This window comes from Equus caballus, chromosome 2, assembly GCF_041296265.1.
Source record: "Equus caballus isolate H_3958 breed thoroughbred chromosome 2, TB-T2T, whole genome shotgun sequence".
Classification (NCBI taxonomy): Eukaryota; Metazoa; Chordata; class Mammalia; order Perissodactyla; family Equidae; genus Equus; species Equus caballus.
In genome coordinates, this window is record NC_091685.1 from 125,066,087 (window position 1) to 125,091,083 (window position 24,997).

Genomic DNA, 24,997 nt, shown 5'->3' on the forward strand with positions numbered 1-24,997 from the left:
CTGGTCGCGGCGGCCCCGCCCGGCGCGGGCCTCCGACGCCGCCCCCCGAGTCTCGGCCCGCGGGCCGCCTGCCGCCAGCCAAGCCGCTGGAGGGACACCGGGCCGCGGACTCGGAGCCGGCGCACCGCTCTTCGTTCATAATCCGGCGCACCGGAAGGAGAAAGTGCGTCACTTCCTCCCGTCGCGCACCCACAGGCGCTCCGCCACGCCCCGCCGCCGGAACCTTTGTGCTGCGGCTGTAGGCCGGCGGCGGCCCGGCCGGTTCCGAGGAGCCGGGGGAGCTGGCGGCGGCGGGGCGGTGAGTGCCCGGGCCGCGCGACCGGCGGGCTGCGAGGCTCGGAGGCTGGGGCGCTGCGACCGGGGTGTCTGTGAGGAGCACGGAGAGGCGGAGGGACCAGAGCCGCCCTGGGCGCCCGGCGCGGGGCCGCAGGGGGCGGGGCGGGGCTGGAGGAAGCCCGAGTTCGCGCGGGAACGTCCGGGCGGGGCGGGAGCGCGGCAGACCCCTGAGGCCCGAGGGACTGGCGCGCCAGCTCCGTCCGCGCGCGGTGTGCACGCGGGTGGCACGCGTCCTCGCCCCCGCTCCGCGCCGCGTGAGGCAGGGAGGCCCGCAGGCGGGGGCCCGCAAGGCCGGCCTGCAGAGCCGGGCCGTGGGCGCTGCGGGTGCCGTGTGGATGTCGGGGCGCCGTGGCCTGCAGAGCCAGGCCGTGGGCGCTGCGGGTGCCGTTTGGATGTCAGGGCGCCGTGGTCTGCAGAGCCGGGCCGTGGGCGCTCGTGTGCCGTTTGGGTGTCGGGGCGCGGCGCGCTGGCGGCAGGTTGGAGTACCTCCTTTGGTGCTTTCTGCGAAGTGATTGGGAGATTATTGGAGCTGAGTGAGCGAGCAAAGCCCGCTGTATTTGCCTTGATCCTTCAGTAGCTCCACAGCCATCATTTTGTGGGCTTCGCAGAGTCGCAGGACGATGGTCGGAAAGATGAGTGTAGACTCCGTCCTTAGAGCTCTGTTTTACAGCGAAGAGAACACCTGTGCACCAGAGTATGGTTCCAGGCCAGAGGCAGCCCCACGAGGAAGCGGTGCACGTGTCCTGGCAGGGAGGGGGGCCCTGGTCTCTGCAGTGGAGGACACGCCAGCTGTACACACAGTCCTGGCGAGACGTCGTGTGAGAGCTGCCTCTTGAGGGGGTTCAGAAACCTAAAAATGGGCAAAAAGCTCCCCAGAGAAAAAAAGAGTAGAAGTGGCAAGGCAGCTAATGGCTCTGCCAGAAGGCAGGTCTGGGGGTGAAGAGGTAAGGTTTGCTGTGCCAGTTAACGCATCTGCTTAAATGCTAGGGCAAGAAGTTGGGTTTTATTTTGAAGGCATTGGGAAGCCTTAATTTTTGAGGAAGAAAATGAAAAAAAAAAAGTGTTTCAGGAACATTAATATGGCAACAGTGTTGAAGTCGAGGAGAATAACTAGATTATTGCTATAGTACGAAAAAGCTAATGAAGGCCTGAATTTGAGTGGTAGCAGTGAGGTGGAAAACAGGGAGCAGGTGTGAGAAATGTTGTACCGTCAGAACCCACAGTAAAGGCCTGCTGGGTGTTGGTGCTTGAGAGATGAGGGACTCAGCTCTGCCTAACCGAGTTGTTTCGTTTATTGGAAGAAAGTGCACGACAGGGAAGTCTGGGGGAGGTAGTCATCATGTCAAGTTTAGTCGTCACTGAACTTGAGGGACCATTAAGACAATCTGGTAGACAGTCTGCTAAGCAGCTGGAAATGCAGGATTCGAGCTTAAGAGAGACTGGGGTGGGGTAAACATGGCATCCTCTGCCTAGAGGTGGTGGTTGAGAACGTGACATCCATGAGATCACCAGGGAAGAGACTGGTAGCAGAACTAAGGCAGGTAGACAAGGACAGATCCTTGGGCAATGCCAAGAACAACAGGAATGAGAAGATGAGCCAGAGAGAGTAGTCAGAGACAGAAGAGGAAGCCCAGAGAAGGTGATCATGTAGAACTCGAGGAGGAGAGGGGAGTTTGAAAGAGGAAGTGGAGAGCGTGATCTCACCTGGCCAGCGTTTGCCGAGAACCTGCTGTGTGCCGGGTGCAGACGGCAAGACCGGTCAGAGCTGGCCCTTGTGGAACTTGGGTTCTGGTGAGAAAGACAGGCACTGTTTGCATAATTAACAGTGTAGTAGCTATTATCACTAAGTACAGGATATTTGGGGGCCGTATAACGGTAACACTTCTTGTTTTGTTGTGGGAATGTGCAGAAAATGAGACTTGAAGGATGAATAAGATGAGGGGTTGGACACTTTCTACTAAAGTACCAGGTGAGAAAGAGTTGCTATGTCGAAGGACTTGAAGTAGGTCGTGTGGCCTCAGCAGAGAGTGGGGATGGCCTGAGATACCAGGTAACATTTGGTGAGCGTGTTGTCTGTACCAGGTACTGTCAGCCCTGCTTTCCCTGTATTACCAGATCATGCAGTCATCAGAGATCTTGTTCAGAATTTGGTTCTTTACCTTTGGACAGTGAGAAATGAAAAGAGTGTTTTGATCAGCAGAGGGATATGAAAAGATTTGAGGGGGAGAGGGAGGTTGTGGGGACTCTGATGAAGCTATTACAGGGGCCGGATGATAGATGGATGATGGTGGCTTGGTCTGGGGTGGGGGTAGTAGTGAGGATTGAAAAGAGAGATGAACTTGAGAGGTGAACTTGAGGAGCCTTGGGTGATTAAATGGGGACAGGGATGAGGAAGTGGGAGGAGTTCAAGCTGATTCTCTGGTTTCTGGCTGGAGCAATGGGGCAAGTATCACTTGAGAAAGGGAATACTACAGGAGTAGTTGGCTGGGAGATGAGAGAAGATCCTGATTGTGGCTCTATTAGGGCTGCGTTGAGTAGGAGGCACCTACCTCAGTGACGTATCCGGGTCACGCTGGCAGTTCGATCTTGAAAGAGATGCATAGGCTGGAGAGAGAAATTCATAATCTCTGGCAGAAGTGTGTGGATCAAATTGTCCATGGCAGTAGTTCTCAAATTTCAGAGTGGACCAGAATCACTGGAAGGTTCAATGCAGACTTCTGGGCCCCCTCCCAGGGTTTTTTCTCCAGTAGGTCTGGTGGTGGAGAACAAGAGTTTGCATTCTAACGGGTTCCCAGGCAGTGCGCATGCTGCTGATCCAGAGAACACATCTTGAGGAGGTATAGACTGAGAGAAGAGGAGACTCAGAACCTAACCTTGAGGAAGTCATTTTTTTTTTTAAGTGGAATAGGAGGAACCTACAGAGAAGGCTGAAAAATAAGTAGGAGGAGAAAATAGTATTTGTTATATTTAGCTGAATAAGGCTGTGAATACTTTGGTGAGAACATTTTCATGGAGTGGTGGGACAAGGCCAAATTGCAAGAAATGTGGCATAAGTAGAAGGAATGAAGAAAGAATATAAAAGGTAGATGACGTTCTGAGGAAGTTTTGCTATAAAACGAAGAAGACTGGCTAGAAGAGGCTTGAGTATATTTAAATGTGAATGAAAAGATGCTTGATGAAAAGATGCCAGTAGAAGGAAAGAGACTGGGGGCTGGAGGTGGAGAAGACGCAGTTAATAAGCCACAGCTCAGGGTTCCTGAGGGGGAAGGAAGAGCTAGGATCCAGGTGCTGGAGGTGGAGAAGACGCAGTTAATAAGCCACAGCTCAGGGTTCCTGAGGGGGAAGGAAGGGATAGGATCAGGTGCTGGTGGCGTACGTGGAGAGTCCCGTCCTTGTTTATCAGGTGGGAAGGAGGAGAGGAGGGGTGCAGGTACGTCTGTACGTGTGGTGACAGGAAGTCGACTTGGTTCCTCTCTCACAGCTTCTGTTTCTTTGTGAAGTAGGTGAGGCCGTCTACTGAGACAGGGAAGCAGTTTCAAGGAAAGTCGAGAGAGTGTGACTGGCCTCTGCAGAAAGTGGGGAAATTAGTTGACGGGAGAAGCACGATAGGATTGCGAGGTTGTGTCGAGTGCCTGGGCGAGAATGGTGACTGCACATGTGGAGTGTGTATGTGCTCCTCTCAGTGCCCTTAGAGTTTGGGTGTGGGTGGGGAGACGGTGGTTAGCAGCGGATGGCTGCAAAGCAGGAAGCTGGGGCCTAGGGATGGGAGTGCTTAGAGTACTGGAGAGTCCTTGCAAGGCGGAACTGTGGAATGAAAGCGGGACAGGAAGTAAAGTGACACACTGCAGATAAGTCAAGAAAGAGAAAAGAGATGAAGAAAAACCATGGTTTAGTGTAGGAATTTCTGTGTCACTTATATGCGTTTGTCATAGACAATTCCTAGCATGAGCAAAGAATTCACTCCCACCAATGTCACTGCTACCACTTTCCTAGGTCATTGACGTTTTTTAAAGTGGTTAAGATTAATTTTCTGACGTTCTCCTTTTTTTAAAGCAACATCTAGGTTTTAAATTAAACCTACATTTAAAGCATTAAATTTCTTTCATATATCTGTATCTATAGATGTACATCTGTAACTATCCATCCATCCACATGCCACACTCTCGGACTTTGTTTTCTAGAATTCTAATCTACAGTAAGAATGATACGGCTCTTTTACAGTCTGTTTTGGTCATGGGTTTTGGAATATACATGAAAGGTATTGTATAGAAGTAACATGATTTCTTATAACTTCAGGAAAATATTTTTTGAAAATAATAAAGTAGATAAATTGGCAAAGTTATACCACAATTGCTGACCTCTTCAGGACTTCAGTAGAAGGAAAATAAATTTTCACTATATGTGCATTTACCAGTAAGAAAGGAGGAGTACTAGAAACCAGAGAAGGGAATCAGAGGGGAGAGGAAGAGTAAGACAGAAAACTGAGAGGGCAAGGATAAAACACACAACCTGGAGGGTTTTATTTTAGGCCCAACTACTGTGTTCTGTTTGATGAGGGCAAAGAGGTGACAATAAGGAGAAAGCAGAGGGAACAAGAAACTGGAGGCCTCTATAAATTCACAGTATGGGTAGAACGGGAGTAAAGAAGTGGAAAAAAAACCAACCCGAAAAGAAAGAGTGTCTTGGTACCTGGAAGAGGGTCCTGGGTCAAAGCGTTGGAAGAAATAGAGGAGCAGAGGAGTGTAGTCAAAGAGGAGAGTAGTCGTGGCAAGTGTCAAGTTTTATTGGCTGAAGAGGAAGCTCCTTGGGGTTGAAGATCTCAGTAAATTGAGTGCAGGAGTTGGAGAAGATACCAGTTTAGAAGCAAAAATTGCCAAAGATGTTGGCAGGGAGAGATGACCAGAGCCTGGTGCGAGTGTTCTGTACATTAGCAAGAGTGTGGATTTCAGGAGGCGGTGCTGATAAATGGTGGCCATGGAATTTTCTCCCAAAGCAGCGATTTAGTCTAAGGTCTCTGTAGACCTCTCTTTGCTCTTTGAGTAGGAAGAACTCAAAGGAACACTTCTTGGGAGGAGGTTGTGAGAATGGTGATGTCTCGGGCGGGAGTGGGGGGTAGGGGGGAGGCAGACAGTAAAGGTGAAGAGATAAAAGGAGTTCTTGAGAGAAAAGTGGAGAATACAGGGGAGTGTGTCGGTGATGAGTAGAGTCTCGAGGATGATGGGCAGTGAAGTTGTTGTGGAGAGGGAGAGGCTGAGCCTAATGAGGGTCCTGGGGATTAGCGGGGTAAGCAGTCTGTGCCCTAAAGCAGCCGTGAGTAGATGTGACAGGGAGAGGAACACCAAAGTTGCTGGACAGGCTGAAGCAGTGGCCTCCAACCCTTCTCACCGTGTATCCTGTGAGTAAAACAAGTGAGCACACTTCCATACATGCGTATTTAGTTACCAATTGTATGCATCACTACTATCACGCTGTATATTAATAGTTTATTTTTTAATTAAAAAATAAAAAGGAATTCTAATATTTTCTCCCTGTATTCCACTGTAGAGACCCCTGGGCCAGAGGGACATGTTGCTAATTTAGGGCAGGGGTACAAAGCCTGTTCAGTTTTATAATTTTGGGATTGTATAAAAAGAACCAACTCCAAGGATCCTATTGGGATGTCAGTGTCTTTGATGTGGCTCCTGCAGTCTGTGACCTGGGTGCTGACTTGTCACTCATCTCTGCACCTTTCATCTGTGACTATGGAAATGTGTAGTGATATGATAAATACTTTGATTCTGCTTTTCAGCATAGAGATTTCAAGTAGTGGTTTTTCTAGTATACTAGAAGGATCCTTGTAAGTCTCAGCTGTTTGGTCACTACCTCACGAACAGATTGTTCTGGATGAGGAAACCACCGTGTCTAGCTATGAAGCTACGTTAGCGGAAAGACGAGGCTGTGTTCCCCGTCCACGCGGGAGGAGAGGCACCTTTGTTGTCCTGGACATTTTAATGAGGGGCCTTCTCCTTGGAATGTGTGTGGTGACCCGCCCCAGGAGAAAATTTAAAATAACCTTTCTGTACCTGTCCCTATATGCAAATGATGGTATGTGATAATACAGTCTCAAGAAGTGACAGAGGTTGCTTCTCAATTTTTGTTAAGTTCTTACTAATAAATCTGTTAGGGGTAGGTTTTTCTCCCTCTAGTATTGGCCTTTAGACTCTTTCTCATCAGGAATTCAGATATTTTAGTAGAGCACAGAAATTGACAATAATTCTGAGGCTATTAGATCTAATCTAATCCCTTCTTGAAAAGTTAAATAAAAAAAGCCTAGGGGGGCTGTATGTGTGTCTCTGCGTGTGTGTGTGTGTGTGTTTCCTGTTAGAGTTGGAGACGGATTAGCGGGGAAGTGGATGGAGAAGGAACAAACAAAATCCGTTTTCAGGCTGAGCATTCGTATGCCAAGATTCAACCTACAGCAAGTTCTAACGGCTTTATAAACCCCTGAAAATGAGAGATTACTGTGGAATCGCTGGCAGAACCTTACCTCCAGCAGTGCAAGTGTGTTGCCTTATAATGTTAACCTCAAGGATAGAAGATGATTTCAAGCCTGAGAATACTGATCAAAGGATTGAACACAAAGTCTACATTTTTATTTTAATAATTCCTTGCCTGGAGAAGTGTTTGAAAAAGTGACAATCAGAAGTAGAACCACATGATAGAATGGATATTAGTGGAAAACAAAACTTTTTAATGTTTTGAAATTTCCTAAGCCTTTGATGAGTAGCCTCACTGTTTTAAGCTCCTCAGGATGGAGGGCCTTCTCACAGGCCCTGTGGGAGGGAGATGGAAGGGTGGATAAGTAGATTCGGCACCTTTGCTCAGAGACCTTGCTTTTTAAAATAGGTTCAGGCTTGAGATGCCGCTTCTACGTGTGACCCGACAAGAGGATCACTGGTGTGTTTTCTGAGCTTTCAGGTTAGGGCTGAGGACCACGGAGACAGACAGAGGCAGCTGGTGTGAAGGCTGCAGCACTGCCCTTCGTGTGTAGCTGCCATTCAGTGCGCCCTCCAACCGTCACCCTCCTGTGACGCCCCCACCCTGAATCTTCCTTTGTTTCTTTGTCCTGAACAGAAGGTTTGAGAGAAGAAATTCTGATATGTAGTGGACTCCACCTAAACACGTGAAGTTCATGTGTACTGAATATTTTAAATCAGGAAGCGGCTCTGGCAGGGAGGAGCTTATCAGGATTCAGAGCTTGGGTTTGGGGACACAGAAAACTGATAATGCTGTTCCTTGGGGGGAAAGAACTAGATAATACCAGTCAGGGGTAAGAAGGAAATTTACCTTTATCTCTAATAACCTTTTGGATATTTTGAATTTTGTATCATGTACACAGTATTACTTGTTATAAACAAAAGAAGAAATAAATTTTGACATAGATAATTGCGCAGTGTCTCTACTTTCTCCTCTCTTTTTCTTCAGGTGTTTGCAATGGCTGCTGCTGTGAACCTGGAACTTGATCCCATTTTTTTGAAAGCACTGGGCTTCTTACATTCGAAGAGTAAGGACTCTGCTGAAAAGCTGAAGGCATTACTTGATGAATCTTTGGCTCGGGGCGTTGATTCAAGTTACCGTCCATCCCAAAAGGTGCCTCCGGGAGTGAAAGCGTGGAGGGAGCTTTGTAAGACCTGTGGTAGTGCAGTAGCAGCGTTTAGACCATCCCAGGACTCTCTCTCTGCCAAGTCCTCTCTCCTGGGGCGTGAAGAAATTCTCCTCCTTACTTTCCTCCTTCCTTCAGGCTTTCAGAGGACAGCCACGCGGCATGGATGAGTTAGCTGGGTGGGAACGGTTCTGTTCTGATGCTTTATGTCTAGAGAAACCTGCTGTTCACAGCATGTTTTAATGTTTAATTCTTTATGATGAAAATTTTTTTTAAAAGCTGCTGAATGAAACCATAACTTGTAATTATTCTCTGATGTTTTAGGGGCAAAAAATCAGGAAGTAAAAGGACAGGGATTTTGCAAGGAAGTGAATTGAGTATGGGTAGGATAATTTAAGGGAAAAGCAGGTGTGTGAGAACTGTGTGCCCCAGTCTTGACCATGACAAAGCCGCCAAGTGGGTTTGTGTGAAAAGAATGTACATTTTGGAATCAGACAGCCCTGTTTTAAATCCCAGTCGTCTTAGTGGTTGTGTGGTCACAGATGACATAGCTTGAACAGCTGTGTCCCAGGTACTTTTCTGAGTGGTGTATGTGTGTAATTAATTTTAATTGTGGTAACAGTCCAGTGAGGTAGGTGTTGTTTATTTTCCTCATTTTACAATTAGGAGACTGAGGCACATAGTATCTTCATTTCACCCAGGCTGTTTCTTTATTATTAAAATGGGGATAGTAAGAACTACATTGCAAATTTGTGAAAATCAAAAGAGGTAAAGTATGTACGTCACCTAGTGTCCTGCCTGCCTGGTACACAACAGCTCTTAGAGAATGGCAGCTGTTACTTTATTCTTAAGGCCTACTGCGACCTTATTCCAAACTTCCCAAAGCTCTAGCCGTGCAGCGCCGAGGTCCCAGGTCTGTGGACCCAGATGCGGATCAGAGGAGGGGACAGAGCTTGTGACGAGGGCCGTCTCCTCCAGGTCTGTGGGCCCAGATGCAGACCAGAGGAGGGGACAGAGCTTGTGACTAGGGCCGTCTCCTCCAGGTCTGTGGGCCCAGATGCAGACCAGAGGAGGGGGCAGAGCTTGTGACTAGGGCCGTCTCCTCCAGGTCTGTGGGCCCAGATGCGGACCAGAGGAGGGGACAGAGCTTGTGACTAGGGCCGTCTCCTCCAGGTCTGTGGGCCCAGATGCGGACCAGAGGAGGGGACAGAGCTTGTGACTAGGGCCATCTCCTCCAGATCTGTGGGCCCAGATGCGGACCAGAGGAAGGAACAGAGCTTGTGACTAGGGCCGTCTCCTCCAGGTCTGTGGGCCCAGATGCGGACCAGAGGAAGGAACAGAGCTTGTGACTAGGGCCGTCTCCTCCAGGTCTGTGGGCCCAGATGCGGACCAGAGGAGGGGACAGAGCTTGTGACTAGGGCCGTCTCCTCCAGGTCTGTGGGCCCAGATGCGGACCAGAGGAAGGAACAGAGCTTGTGACTAGGGCCGTCTTCCAAGACCTGGAGCTCCAGGTAGGCCGGGCCCCAGGCTTCACACCCTAGTGAGCAGGGGAGTTTTGTGCCCACCCTTCTTTCAACGTTAGCTCTGGTGTTCCCAGTCCTTCTAACTGTCTTTGAAGAGTAGAGCCCCTGTGACCTCATTTCCTGTCATTCCCCTTCCAGTAGGTTCAGCAGGTTCACACCAGCTGAGTTAGTACATCTCCACAGAACACATGACTGAGTTCCTTCTGCTCTGAGTGTTGGTATCATCCAAATAGGAAAACCTGTTGTTGCTAAAGAACCAGTGTTTTGAGATTCTAAAACAAAGGGAAGTTCATCTATTAGTACATGAAAGATTTATTGTGATTTAAAAGCCTGCTGCCCTTAGGTTTCTAACTGGAAGTTACTTGGTCGGTTCAGAGAAAATACTTGTTGGGTATTTAAAAAGCACAGGTTCATCTGATTTTAGCCTTCAGCTGAATCTTTCTGTCTCTAGAATTGTGTGAGAATGATTTAAGCCAGTGTTTTTCATATGTTACCATGTGTAAGATCACCTGGAGGCAGTCGTGTGCTTATAAATACTAACACCAGCCTCTCCAAGTGTAGTTCCACCGTAAAGATTAGTTGATATTTTCATTCACTTCAGTAAGTCGAATGTGAAATAATGAAGTTGGAGCTTAACTCATCCGTCAATGACTTGAGCAGCTTCCTTGCTGAACACTGCAAGAGTATGTCCTCAGTTTTTTACATTACAGACACGATACACTTAAGTTGGGGGCCAGCCTGGTGGCATAGTGTTAAGTTCACATGCTCCGCTTTGGCAGTCCAGGGTTTGCAGGTTCGGATCCCTACTGCAGACCTAGCACTGCTCATCAGCCATGCTGTGGCGGCACCCCACATACAAAATGGAGGAAGACTGGCACAGATGTTAGCTCAGTGACAATCTTCCTCAGCAAAAAGAGGAAGATTGGCAACAGACGTTAGCTCAGGGACAATCTTCCTCACCAAAAAATAATAATAATAAAAAATAAGATTTTCTCCATGACTTTCCTAAGTCTACGCAAGTGGTCACCAAACTTTCTGTAAAGAGTCACAGAGTAAATATTTTGGGTGTTGTGGGCCAGATGGTCTCTCTCACACTAATTCTGGCATGGCAGCATGAAAGCAGCTGCAGATACATAAATGAGTACGTATTGCTGTGTTCTAATGTAACTTTATTTATAAAACCAGACAGCACAACAGTGAGTCAGCCTGCTGCTGCTGAGTCGAGCCCTGCTTCTCGGCCCTTCCCTCCCTTCCTCCTCAGAGGCCACTGCTGCCCTGAAGCTGGCGTGTAGCAGCCCTGTTTACGGTTTATACTTTTGGGTCTCAGCATGGAAGACAGACTGCACTCAGATGTTCTGATTTTATTGAGAATGGGAGGGAAATGCCCTCCTTTTTTTGGTGGTTGGTGATTCCAAGGAGCTACCATGTGCATAACCTTTTTATACTATTAACAACATTAGATAACAAGCGTGTGTATCAGCAAAGCTGTGATATATGCTGTAATCCAAGAACGAGGATTCAAAGTTTAACACGGATGTAAAGACAACCCGCAGACTCGGGGAGAGTGTTTGCAATTCGTGTTGTCTGTTAAAGAACTTGTATGCAGAATCTTGAAAAACACTTTAGACTCAGTAATAAAACAAACAACCCCGTTTTTTAAAATGGGCGAAAAATTTTAACACCACTTTACTGAAAGAGGTACATGTATGGCAAATAAGCACTTGAAAAACTGCTCAACATCATTAGCCATTAGGGAAATGTGGGTTAAATCAATGATATGCCAATGCATACTTATTGAAAAGTCTAAAATTAAAAAGATGAGCCATACCAAGTGTTGCTGAGGATGTGAGGGACTGGGGCTCTCGTGTACTCCTGGTCGAAATGTAAAATGGTATACCACTTTGGAACATGAGTTGGCAGGTTCTTAAATAGTTAAACCTAGACCTACCATATGATCCAGCCATTCCACTCCAAGGCATTTATTCTAGAGAAATTAAGTGTATGTGTACACAAAGACGTATGATGTGAATCTTCATAACAACTTTATTTTTAGTAGCCCCAAACTGCACACAATCCAGATGTCTGTCAATAAGTAAGTGGGTAGACAAATTGTGGTATATCCATTCAATGGAATACTATTTGGCAATATAAGGAATGAACTGTTGGTATACTCAACAACATGGATGAATCTCAAAATAAATATGCTGAGTGAAAGAAGTCAGACAGAAAAAGAGTACATGCTGTATGGTTCCATTTATGTAAATTTCTAGGAAATGCAAACTAATCTATGGTTACAGAAAGTAGCAGTGGTTGCCTGAGGAAGGGAGAACAGTCTCCCTAGGATGGATACCTGCAGGAGTGATTACAGAGGGCCACAAGGAAGCTGCAGGGGACGATGGATGTCTGTTATATTGATCGTGGTGATGGTGTCACAGGTGTGAAACTGGATGGCAAAACTTATCAAATTTTACACTTGTAATAGGTGCAGTTTGTATGTTAGTTATTTCCGAATAAAGCTGTTTAAAGAAAAGAACGTTACATTGATCACAGTGTGATGTCTTAATTTTGACTGAAAATTGTTTAGATTTATGATCTGTTTTGTACAATATATTAGATAGACTGAATGTTTATTTGTGGGTATCTTTTTATTTCACCTTTTAGGATGTGGAGCCACCCAAAATTTCAAGCACAAAAACTATTTCCATTAAGCAAGAGCCCAAAACCTCATCCAGTCTTCCTTCTGGCAGTAATAATGGCAGGGCCCTCACAGCGGAGAAGGTGAAGAAGGAGGCTGAGAAGAGGCCTGCGGATAAGGTGGGTTTCCCTAATCAGGTCAGCAGGTGACAGGTGGGTCAGCAGGTGACAGGTGGGTCAGCAGATGACAGGCGGATCAGCAGGTGACAGGCGGGTCAGCAGGTGACAGGCAGGTCAGCAGGTGACAGGCAGATCAGCAGGTGACAGGCGGAAACGGTGTTCTGTGCTTGCTTCCTTTCTATAACAGTGGGTAAAAGCACATAATCGTCACTCAGTAAATATATTTTGATAATTATAGACGTTAACTTTTTTGAAAAATGAGTAAAATTTAGAAACATGTTTGGACCGTTTGCTGAAGTCCTTGTCAATGAATCTTTGAGCCCTGGGAGATGTGCTAGTTTTACTTCAATGTGTAGCTCGAATATTCCCGATGGCACAGCTGTTGAGAAGCATAGATAGAGACGAGAGAGTAAAGATGGAAATGACCAACCGTGACGTTTGTTACAGAATGACGTGTACCTGAACAGGGCTTCAGGTAATTCTTGGGTCGTCTGTTTTGAATGATTTCTGCACATGGTTAATTATCAAAATTTTAGCACTTAGTAGAGAATACAGTAAAAAAGTCTTTGGTAGCCCCTGCCCTCAAGGTGGGGTATATTAGTCCCATATGTTTTCATACTTTTTTCTGAAATATTGGCTATTCATAAACTATATTGTATTGTTTTCTGTACTTTTAAACTTATATAAATGGTATCATGCTGTATGCCTATGTGTGTCCTTTGGTAACTTTTCTCCACTTAACAATGTGCCTTTGAAATTTACATTTGTTGATATGTGTAGATCTATTTCTTTCAGCTACCATATAATATGAATAAGCCTGTTTATCCATTCTCTTACTGATGATTAGCTTTTTGCTCCCGTTTCTCTATTGTGATGGAGCTTCAATCAGCTGTTTTATATACACCTCTTTGTGCACATGGTGATAGTTTCTATAGGACGTGTTCCTAAAAGTGGGTGTAAGAGGATAGGTACATATTCAACATTACTAGGCATTGCCAAATTACTATCCAAAGTGGATGTACTAAATTTAGACTCTCACCAATAAAGTATAAGAATTCCCAATTCTCCATATTTTATCGAACTTGTTTGGGGTGGAGGGAGAGGACGGTTGACTCTGAGCCAGTATCTGTTGCCAGTCTTCCTCTTTTTGCTTGAGAAAGATCGTTGCTGAGCTAACATTGGTGCCAATCTTCCTCTATTTTATGTGGGATGCCGCCACAGCGTGGCTTGATGAGTGGTGCTAGATCTGTGCCTGGGATCCGAACCTGCAAACCCTGGTCCGCCAAAGCAGAGCATGAACTTAATCACTATGCCACTGGGCTGGCCCCTTATCAGACTTTTTAATTTTTGCCAGTCTGACAGGTAGCTATAACATTAATATCTTAAGGAGAGGAGCCAGAATTTGCTTTGAAGCAAGTATGACAATGTGTTAAGTCTAGATGACTGGCAGATAGTTTGTTATTTACCTATTTTCAGTATATTTTAAATGTCAGTAGTTCATAATTAAAAATATTCAAGATAAAAAATAGCCTTTAAAAATAGCCTTGTTAGTGTTGTGGCTTCTCAGTTCAAAGCATCTCATGTAGGGGGAGAAAAAGAGAAGTATAAAATGCTTTGAACTTCCAGAGTTCTTTAATGGATAAAAGAATACAAAAAGAAATACAGATAGATATAAACTGCTCTGGCTTATTTATTTCCACCTTGCTGGTTTCCTTTAACATAATGGTGCTGCGTTCGTTCTAAATGTGCAGATCTTTAGTGTGTGCATCTGTCCCTAACTATGTGAAGGTGTGTCAGGTGGACCTGGTCGTTGCAGGCTGTCCATGCTGTCAATCTTGTCCGTCTCTCAGTGATTTGAAGTTTGTTCTCACGTGTTACTCTCTGATTGGGTGCTTTTTATAGGTGAAATCTGACATCACTGAAGCACTTGATCTTCCCAAGAAACCTAGATTGGAGAAACCAGAGACACGGTCCTCTCCCATTACCGTCCAGACCAGCAAGGACTTAGCCATGGCTGACCTGTCCAGTTTCGAGGAGACCAGTGCTGACGATTTTGCCATGGAGATGGGCTTGGCCTGTGTTGTTTGTAGGTGGGTTGTCCCTTGCTGCAGGTTCTTTTGTTTCTTTGTGCAGAACAAACAACTAAAAAAAATTGGACCAATTGTTGGGTGTTTTTTTTTTGTTTTTATTATTTGGAGGCAGGTAGGAGATAAGTAAATTATTCCCTATGTGCTGCCCATGTAACAATTTAACATCTTAAAAATCTTCAAATACTCTGTCTTCCTGACTGTGGTGTCTTTAATCTGTTGTGTTGCAGTAACCTTTTCTGCGTTCCTGGGTTCTAGAGGGAAAGTGATTGTTGCTTTATTCTTTAGTGAGGAAGATAAGTTCAGCAGACTTGATTATTTCCCTCTTTTTTAAAAGAAGTCTGGGTTTTTTTCCTGAATTGTTGATAGTACTTATAATGTAAACTGTTATATATCACTTCCTAAAACACCATTAAATATTTTCCTAAAGATAATCAAAATGAAATCATTGGCTCATGTAGGTTATTCTGAGTGTTACTTTGAAACTTGGGTACATAATTATAAAAACGTAGCTAATTCTGCTTAGTAGAAAATAAGTTTTAAAAATCAGAATAACTAGATTTTAAACTTCTTAGTGCTGGGGTTATATTTTTAATGATTAATGACTTTCACTGCCTGGAACAACAGAAAAGATTACCATCTTGTTGCTATTTTCTTCATGAAAATGTTGAATTCTGTTGTGTTGGGACTGAGTAGATGACTCTGAGCTTTTGTGAGCCCTACAGAGAATCAGTTAATGTGCTTCTGAACAGGATCGTTTGCCAGACCTTCATTGTTTTCACATATATTTGGTCATTTCAACCTTTATCTACCATGAAGGTCCTCTCTCTTTTTTTTTTTCTTGGTGAGGAAGATTGACCCTGAGCTAACATCTGTGCCAGTCTTCCTCCATTTTGTATGTGGGATGCTGCCACAGCATGGCTTGATGAGCAGCACGTAGGTCCACTCCAGGGATCCAAACCCCAGGCCGCCAAAGCGGAGCACACAAACTTCACCACCATGCCACTGGGCCAGCCTGGTTATCCTTTTTAAATAAAGAAATGGTAAAGTGAACATGGGGAGAGAACTCGGAAGTGTAACCCTCCGTCAGGAGACTGATGTTAGTCTAAGGCTGTGGCAGTTGCTTTTTGTGCTGCTGGAGTCTGGACTTCTGTGATACACATATTGCTTCCTTCTGTTCAGTCGATAGGAGGTTTCTTTATTGAACACCCTGTGTCTGCACAGTAATGTGGTAGGCACCGTGGAGGATCAGGTCCAGTTCCCACCTTTAGGCAACTGACACATTAATGAAGGTAGACAGCAGGCAGGTGACAAACATAAAGGAGTTTAATGGAGGGATAAAGAAAATGTTATGAGGCTGTTGGAGGACTAGCCGAAGTCTACTACCTTCTGGAGAAAGAAAAACAGGACAAGGAGAATGGCCACGTTTAGTTACTAAGGTACCTTCTGTATTTATTAATGGTTGAGCATAAACTTTGAAAGTGAAGTGCTTGTGCAGGCGACACTTTGCAGGCTTCTTGTTTTGCTCTTTGGTTTTCTGGAGTTTAATCGTCTTTAATATATCAGACTTTACCACAACAACCCTGAAATGCCTTAAATTGTTGCATTCAAATCAGTGCAGTGTGTAATGGTGTGTGTTCTTAGGCAAATGACGGTGGCATCTGGTAATCAGTTAGTGGAATGTCAGGAGTGCCACAATCTCTACCACCAAGATTGCCACAAGCCGCAGGTGACAGACAAGGAAGTGAATGACCCTCGCCTGGTGTGGTACTGTGCCCGATGCACCAGACAAATGAAGAGAATGGTAGGAATCACTTTTCTCTCATTTAAACAGTCTCTCTCAATTGTTTCATTGATATGTGCTTTTCAAAATAAAAATTTGAGCATTTAAGATAATGGAAAAAATGTAATATAAGCTGATTATTTAACTGTCTGTGTATATAGTGTGTGCATGTGATCTGTGTGTCTGTGCCTGCAGACCAGACCATGTCGTGTGCACTTCTCTTCATTCAACTTTCCGCTTATTCTCATACAGATACACAAACAGAACTGAATGCCCACAACATATGAATAACCCTTACTAGCATGTCAGTGTGGTTACAAACATGTAAAAATACTCCGGAGCACGGTGGGAAGTGGTGAGGAAGCAGCCCCAGTGTCTGGCGAGTCTGGTGAGGAGTGTTGAAATGTCTGCTCCTGAGGGAGCCTGACCCACAGACCCACAGGCTGTGTGCAGACACAGGGTTTGTCGAGATCCTGCCCTTCCATCCCTGTCACTGTCCTCAGTCTTTCCCTCTTGTCCTCCAGGGACCATTTACTGTGTTCCCCGTGCTCCCGGTGCACTGTCTGTCTACTGCTCGCTAACACAACTGCCTTTAGTATCATCGTGAAACACTTTGTCGTTGGTTATAGTGGATAGTTTTCCAACCTTTATTCATTTGAAAAGTAGGTAAATGAACTTGGTCACTTTCCTTTTAGAGAAATCCGGTTGTTACTTATTTCAGCGACTTGTTCTCCTCCCCTGCCGCTCCCCTGCCTTAGATTAGGGACTGCGGATACGTGAGTTCCCGTGCCTGGCGACCAAATGAATTTCTACATAAAGTTTTGTGACCAAGTGTATCTTTTTAAAGTCAAAAGTACTTAGTTAAAAGGAAAAAAATCAAGATATCTATTTTACCTTTTGATCAGTTAAATCAGATATAGGAAATGTTTTTATTCATTCCTATGAAAAGTAGTAAAATTTCAGTAGTATGTATACTTTCTGTTTGCAACAGGAATTTCTGTGACAACATATTATTTTTCCAATTCAGTCTGATTTTTATTTAGTTTATTATTTAAACTTGCCCTCCAGGACCTCGACCAAAATGATTACGGGTGAGCACTAAAGTGCATTCCAGGTCATTGACAGAAACAGGCACTAAGAATTGGTACTGGTCAAATAAATAATTTGTGATAATGATGTCTTTCTTTAGTATATCTTCAAAGTTTTTTAATTATTATTTCATTGTAAGTCTCTTAATAAAGTAAACACTGTCTAAGTTTTTCTCCCACATTTTTTGTGACTTGGCTTACAGCAAATCTGTATTCATGGTTCTAACCCTCTTTCTGGAGTGAACTTTGGCAGCTAAACGGATATCCCACAGTTACTCCAAGTTCAACAACTTTAAAATTAGAATTGTTTTCTTCCCCACTCAATTTTTTTCCCCAATTGCCTGAACTAGAAAACGTTATCCTTGATGCCTTTCTTAATTCCATATCCCTTTGTTACCAAATTTGTTAATTCGACCCCTTCTATACTTCTCAAATCTATTCATTTTGCTCTTATTACCCTGTTCCACAAATCCCTCATTTCTTGTCTGTTGCTTTAGTCTCTTAAGAGGTCTCCTTACGTGATGTACTAAAATTAGAACAATTAGAATTATTCTTCTGAAATATTTTTCTAACTTTATCTGCGTAAATATACCCAGCAGCTCTCAATTACTTATATGTGAGGCTATACTCATTAGGGTGGATGCATGGACCCTCTTTCTGTAACCCAAGCCTCCCTTTGTGCCCCTCTCTTGCACCGCTTCACCATGGACATCCACCTACCCTGGCCGTGCCAGACCGAATGTGTCCTTCCTTGAATCTATGTTCTCATTTGTTCTGCTTCTCAGCTTCTCTTTCTCTGGGCTACCTTTTATTCCTTATCAGCTTTGCAGATTAAATATGTAGCTCATTTATCAGTAAGACCATGTCTCATTCATTGACCCAGCCCCAGAGCAGAGCTCAGGACTGGGCACATCCTACATTCTGTCGTTCTATTTTACGATACATAAAATGGAGGAAATGTGGATTAGTACCAGAAATCAGCAGTCAGCATGTTCAGTCTGTGTGTCTGAGAGTCAGAGGCCTGAATGGGGGCCCCTGACTGGTGTTAGAATATGGTTAGAATAAAATACACCGAGTGGACCTGGTGAAGTACCAGGAGGCACGGTCTGAGTGAGCCTGGAGATCGGGATCCAATAAACACAGGTTCAGTGAGAGAGGAGCTGGGGACAGGGGTACTGAATCCAGTCGTTCTCACTGTACGTGTGTCCCGTGAGGTGCTCATGTGTGCATTGCTTGTTGCTTCAAGGTATCTCAGAGATACTGGACATAGCACCTCGTAGCCCCTTTCTCCTTGCAGTGATTTCTTCCATGGGGGCAGGTTCTGCAGTATCCATCATAGAAAGACCTAGTCAAGAAGGTTGTGATCGTGTGGGGCAGGGTCCAAGGTCGTCCTTCAGTTGTGATTTTCTCTCTACTAGGTAGTGGGTTTGCCCCAGCACCAGGTAAGAGTCTCATGTGACTTAGCGCAGTGCTTCTCAGTCTCAGGCGGTACCACTCTCCTGGTCAGCAGCATTGGAAAGAGGCAGTGGTTTTGATTGCTGTGCTGCTGGCAGTTATGCCCTGAGTGGGGAGTTTCATACATTCTGCAGTGTGTGAGGCAGCCGCTCTGTGAAGTACAGTGCCTTTGTTGAGCAACACTGAGTCAGTGGTAATATCCTATTTCCCTGGACTAGTATTACCAGCAAAAGACAAAGACCTCTGGCTATTTCTTACTCACCTTCTGAGATGAGTAGGTGAAACAGAGGAAGCAGAAGAAGATCCAGCCCTGGTCTCCTAGACGGAGGTGCCCTCAGGGCTTTATCGTGGTGGATCTGCATCTGCTGAGGCACACGTGAGGTGGGCTTTGGAGTCTGAGCCTGGAGTCGTGTACATGGGTGCAGGGATTGTAGACTGAAAGCCCTGCTGATGGAGCCATGCGTTTCTGACTGGCCTGCAGGCTGCAGTCTCCTCCCGTGCTGCTGCAGTAGAGGGCAAGGTGGCCCTCCTTTCCTGCTGGGAGAGAGATTTTACCACAGTTCTCCAGCATCCTTAGTAATACTCTGAACTGACTAATGATCTGAATGTGGCTCTGTAATTGGTGTTTGAAAGAAAGGTACTTTCATGTGCAAAGTATGTAATATAAAAAACAGGATGGATTGAGACTTAAGGATCAAGATTATATAGTGTTGCAAGCCATAGCACAGGAAGATTACACAAGAAGGCCCAAGCCAGGATAAAGCAGGCTGCACTCGACCTTCCAGAAGTGGGCACGGATGAGTGACAGACTCCCTGGTGTGGTCCTGCGTGGCCTTACCAGGATTGTCAGACTGTGGGATGGCTGCGAGCATTTTCCGCTTGCAGTAGGATGGGTTCTTGCAGACTCAGTTTTCTTACCCTTTGTAAACAATGCTGATGAGTAAATAGTATCTGTTAATGTCAGCACTCAGCATGTGCCAGACTCTGGGCTGGACTCTCACCTAATGGTCATTCATCCTCATGACCCACTTTGAAACAGATGGTGTCACCTCGTGCTGCAGATGAAGAGAATGGGGCTCTTGGAGATGGACGTGTTCTACCTGAGGTCACATAGCTAAGGACGTAGTTGAGCTGGGTTTGACTCCAAAAACTGTGCTCTGAAACACTGCACTATACCGTTTATAGTATAGTGATTGCCTACCTGGAAAACACTAAAGAATAAACTAAAAAGTGACTGGCGTTTATGAGAAGTTAGTAAAGTACCTAGTTATACAGTAAAGGAAAAAAACAATTATTGGTCAAAATAAAACTGAAGATGCTTGTAAAGGAACAGCGGGTGCAAATTCCTCTTTGAGAACATAGATGTTTGTATTTGTGTGCTTTCTCTAAGAACTCATCGTGCCTAGTTCTGCATTGTGGAAAACCTCAAAGAGTTTCATCGTTTATCACTAGTAGTTTTTTCTCCCCATTCTGTTTTTAAAACCATAAATTGAGCTGAACTACCTTTTAGCTAACCTGCAGTTACTCAGAGAATTTGCCTGAACCCCTGGAAGAAAACTCCTAAATCTTAACGAACCATAGTAAGAAATAAATGCACATCATTATGAGTGTTGCCGACTGGTTACAAATAGTTTGTGATTTTCCTTTTTTTCTTAAATAGTTTGGTTTATCTTGTTAAAATGGTATTTAGTCAACCCTAATATGCATGATTTCTAAAGCTTCATATTACCTTTACTGTTTAGAAACTAATAAAATCTATAAAACTATTAATATGATGATAAAAATCATTTGTACAAGAGTCTGTATTTTCAGTGTCATTACAATATTTTTTAAATGTTCAACTGTATTTCAAGTCAATGAGGAGTTCTGTGATAGACTTTTATTCTTTTCTGTGCATTCAACTAAGATTTTGTAGCTAATTTAATCTTAACACTGATTTTTACAGGCTCAAAAAACTCAGAAACCACCCCAGAAACCAGCCCCCACCGTTGTTTCTGTAGTTCCAGCTGTCAAAGACCCATTGGTTAAGAAAGCAGAAACTAAACTCAAACAAGAGACAACTTTTCAAGCATTTAAGAGAACGGAAGTCAAGGTACAGTACATTCCATTTTATCTGAAGTGGGATTTTAATTTAGTTGACCAAACAATGGTTACTTCGGAAAAAAATCAGTAAGAGACTTTCTGTGCTAAGCGGCTGTATGTTGGAAGTCAAGGCTGCATTGCTGTTGACATTGGGAGAAAGGGGACACTCACGTGATTGTTTAATCTCTACCTCTGCTGTTTCTCTTCTCATCACAGTTTGGAACTGTCTGTCGTGTTCCACAGCGACGCTTCTCAGACCCTTGCCCCCCCGCAGGGCTGTGGTGTGGATCTGAGGCCTCTGCCCTCAGTGGTGACGGTTCGTCTCACATTACTCCTGCTGATTGGCCCCACAGCTTGTTTTCTCCCTGCTGTTTGGCTGCTCAAGTTTTCTTGCTTTGTCTTATTTTTCCTTTTATTCTCATGAGCCTTCATAGCACCTGCCTCTGATAGTAAGGAGCCAGATTATCTAGTGAGAATGTCACCTTTCTCACTCCTAGGTTTGCCTCCTGAAAGCACGCTACATTATTATTAGCATCCTTGCATTTGATATCGTGAAGTATTTTTCTATCTAATTTTATAACAAAAAGAATGCTTTTACTGAGCTATACATCCCAATTTTAAGCAGAGTACTAAAGATGGAAGAAAAAAATACTAGCCCTAAATTCTCAAAGGTTGACCCCAGAAAATTCTAAAGATAGTACCCTAAGAGGCTGTAAGTAGCAAAGATCAAGAACCTTGGTGTGCTGATAAAGGATATGAATATGAAGTACTCTGAGAAAGAGTCTGGTCATTTTATTTGCAGATCATTTTTAATTTGATTTACCAGGCAAGAGTTGATACCCAAGGAATATCCATTATTGTTTTGTCATATAGAAGCTGTGCGAGTTGGAATAGGAGTAACAATAATTCATTGAAAGTAACTAGAGTTGCTGTATTCTATACTTAAATCACTTTTAGGTAGATTTTTGTACTAACCTATTACACTAAAGTTTATTTTTAGGAAATCCAACGTGGAATAATTTTATGGCAAATAAATTAAGGCCTTGGCTGTCATGTTTGTTCTGATTAAGAGGTTTTGGTGTTTTTATGAAAAAGTGAATAGATTTTTACTATGAAAAAAATTTGTCCTCATTCATATATAAAAAGCAAATGGCTTTCTAACTGGGATAATGAGCAAGAAAATATTTATAGTTAAAAACAGTTGAGAAATTTACTTCTACACTGAAATAGTAAGGAATTGCTTGATCTCCCTTGTTTGTGTTATTTCACTTTTGTGTGTCCTAATATATGATGAGCCACCTGTCGTTCTGTTGAAAGGCGGTACCAGTAACAGCAGGCCATTGAAATGAAATGCCGTACTCACAGAACTTGCTTTCTCGTCTGCGCTTCGTGAGTGCTGGCCTTTTTAGTTACTTCAGAGGAGTTTCATCTGAGAAGTTTGTGGAAAAATCATTTAGCCAGATGGCAGACAGTTTTATGTTTAATAGAAAGAAAAGGAAAAAAACTAGATCTTTCGTAACTGAAAATTAAAAGTTTACCACACCTGTGTCCGTTTGCTTCCTTGACTTCTTCTCATTACCTGTATGCATTCCTCTAGGAATTTATTATTTATGTAAAGTTTATCTTCTCTAGATAACCTTATGAGATAGTTATTGTTATGAGGCTACTGTAAAAAATCCTATCATTTTTCAGAGTATGTGAACAAAAATCTTGACTCCTCCTCTTAGAAAGATCTCAGAGCATGCTCTATTTTGATTACTTTTCACATTGGTTACAGATGTTTACCTGTATGTAGTATTGAAGGCTACATTGTAAGAACTAAAAACATTTTTATCAACTCTTTTAGAATTCAGTTGTGAAGTATAACTGGATATATTTTAGGTGTGACAACTGCCATATTTTTAAGTAAAATACTATTCGTAAGACTTTTTCTTTTACCTATGTATGAATTTAACACTTTTGTAAATCTCAAGAATATGAAGGTATAAAGAGTGCCAGTGAGAAGTTCGGTTCATAATTAACTTGAACAAAGTACATTTTTGCCTAATGAGAAGGTTAGAAAAAAAATTGTTCTCATATGACTAAGAGAAATATTATTTATATAGCAGCATGGGTGTTGCTGTTAGCTTTGGACTGGCCAAGGAAGTTAATTAGAGAAACTGAAGTGTTAAACCTTTAAGAAATACGTCTGGGAGTGAGTTAGACCTGCCCACACATCGCCGTGCGGCTTGTGGGGCAGCTGATACATCCTTTGTACAGACGCAGGGCCCTCTCGGGTGATAATTTTGATGGAAACAGACACAGTGTGGAAATAAAGTCATGAGACCTTTTAATGCATCTCCAGAGTTGTACAATTCCAAATAGTCAACATTGCACATCTGTACATGTTTTGCAGTACAGTAGCTATTTGCTCAAAATCTGGGGAGAACTTCAAAAAAATGGGTTCAGAATCTCATACATTCACTCAATAAATAATTAAGTGAATCTCTTTATCTCAGACGTCTCCTAAATATCCTGGATGCAACCATTTTTGTCCATTAAGAGTAGATTCCTTTTTTTTTGTTTGAAGATTTTACTTTTTCCTTTTTCTCCCCAAAGTCCCCCGGTCCATAGTTGTGTATTCTTCGTTGTGGTCCTTCTAGTTGTGGCCCATTTTTGAAGTGGTCCACAAGTTGTTTGGAGCAAAGTCTAAAGAATTAGATGTTGTACTGAGCTAGATAATACCTTTGGGTGAAAAACAAATTAAAACGTTACGTCTGATTTTGTGATATGGCTTGTAACTGAATCCAAAAGCAATTCTTAAAAAGGAATTTTGTATATGTATTTTTTGGAATCATTAGAACAAGAATATGTCCTCTAAAATTTCTTTTTTGGAAACGGTAGTACCCATTAGCTATGGATAAGTTTTGTTGTGTTTTTTTCAGAATTTCATAAGAACTTAATTTTGATGGTGTGATTTAAATTTCCCGAGTCTTTACTTTTGTATAAAAAGTCCAACAACTAAACGTGTTATATATTTAATAATATTGCATTAGGTATTAATTATACTTGGCTCTAATACAGTATTATCTTGTTCTTTTCAGCCATCCACAGTTATTTCAGGAAATTCTTCCACTACCAGTGTTTCTTCTTCAGTAACTAGTGGCCTCACTGGATGGGCAGCTTTTGCAGCCAAAACCACTTCTGGGGGTCCATCAGCAGCAAAACTGAGTCTAGCGACCCAGAACAGCAGCGGGAAACCTGCGGCCTCGTCAGCTAACCAGAAGCCTGTGGGTCTGACTGGTCTGGCCAGCTCCTCCAAAGGCGGAATAGGTTCCAAAGTAGGTTCCAGCAGCAGCACCACACCCACCGTGCCCCTGAAGCCCCCTCCGCCTCTGACTTTGGGCAAAACCAGCCTTAGTCGCTCAGTTAGTTGTGACAATGTCAGCAAAGTAGGTCTTCCTAGTCCAAGTACCTTAGTTCCAGGAAGTAGCAGCCAACTAAGTGGGAATGGGAATAGCGGGACATCAGGGCCTAGCGGAAGTACCGCCGGCAAAACCACCGCGGAACCGAGCAGCTCTCCCTCCACGTCCCTTAAAGGTCCCACTTCCCAGGAATCACAGCTCAATGCCATGAAGCGGTTACAGATGGTCAAGAAGAAAGCCGCGCAGAAGAAACTCAAGAAGTAATGTGGCCAAGTAGGTGTTTAGATCACATTACCCTAAAGATTAAAATCTTATTGTTGGGACCTTAACCATAATACGCTATAATTTAATAAAATCTTCCTAGTGAAATTTCTATTATTTCTTACCTTAAAATACTAAATATTATTTAGCAAAACTTGGAAATCTTTGGTATTTTAAATCTGTTTATTTTTATTATAACAATTTCCATACTGTGAGTGAAAACAATAATTAGAATGACTAATTCTTGATGAGAACTTCCAGAATCCCAGAAGACTGGTAGCATATATGAATTTAAAAAAAAGAATAGTTCCGCTTTTAGCAAAGCCCAAGAATTGATCCTGCTGAATAAGGTGCCTTACAAGGTGGCGGGATGACCCAGCACGAGGCTTTCTGCTTTCCCTCCAACATTCTAGATATTCGGTGTCTGTCCCCAGCCTCGTTTCCGTTGATTCTCCCTCTCCCCCAAAATATTTCGTCTCCCCTTTTTCACACCCCTGTATGTATGTTTGCCTTTCTTAGCAC

General features: G+C 43.7%; 2 protein-coding genes across 8 annotated transcripts in view; one reads left to right on the forward strand and one right to left on the reverse strand.

Annotated features, from left to right (window-relative positions):
* GSTCD (glutathione S-transferase C-terminal domain containing) overlaps positions 1-170 on the reverse strand; it is a 131,772-nt gene extending 131,602 nt beyond the window's left edge. Inside the window, exon 1 of one of the 2 annotated variants that reach the window (XR_011436786.1) lies at positions 1-133. The gene's annotated coding sequence lies outside the window, so the exon portion shown is untranslated. The other variant, XM_023636782.2, reaches the window with a different exon arrangement.
* Positions 168-24,583, forward strand: INTS12 (integrator complex subunit 12). 6 transcript variants are annotated; one of them, XM_070261630.1, is made up of 8 exons: positions 176-298; positions 7,801-7,965; positions 9,412-9,489; positions 12,163-12,315; positions 14,218-14,405; positions 16,047-16,206; positions 20,674-20,820; positions 23,894-24,583. In XM_070261630.1, exons 2-8 carry the CDS (start codon positions 7,810-7,812, stop codon positions 24,476-24,478), a joined length of 1,467 nt encoding a protein of 488 aa, XP_070117731.1. In that variant the 5' UTR covers positions 176-298; positions 7,801-7,809; the 3' UTR covers positions 24,479-24,583. The 6 variants fall into 6 exon arrangements, with proteins under 6 accessions (XP_023492551.1, XP_070117731.1, XP_070117734.1 ...); XM_070261631.1 differs by lacking the exon at positions 176-298 and adding an exon at positions 5,135-5,731; XM_070261632.1 differs by lacking the exon at positions 176-298 and adding an exon at positions 5,609-5,744.
* The last annotated feature ends 414 nt before the right edge of the window (positions 24,584-24,997 follow it).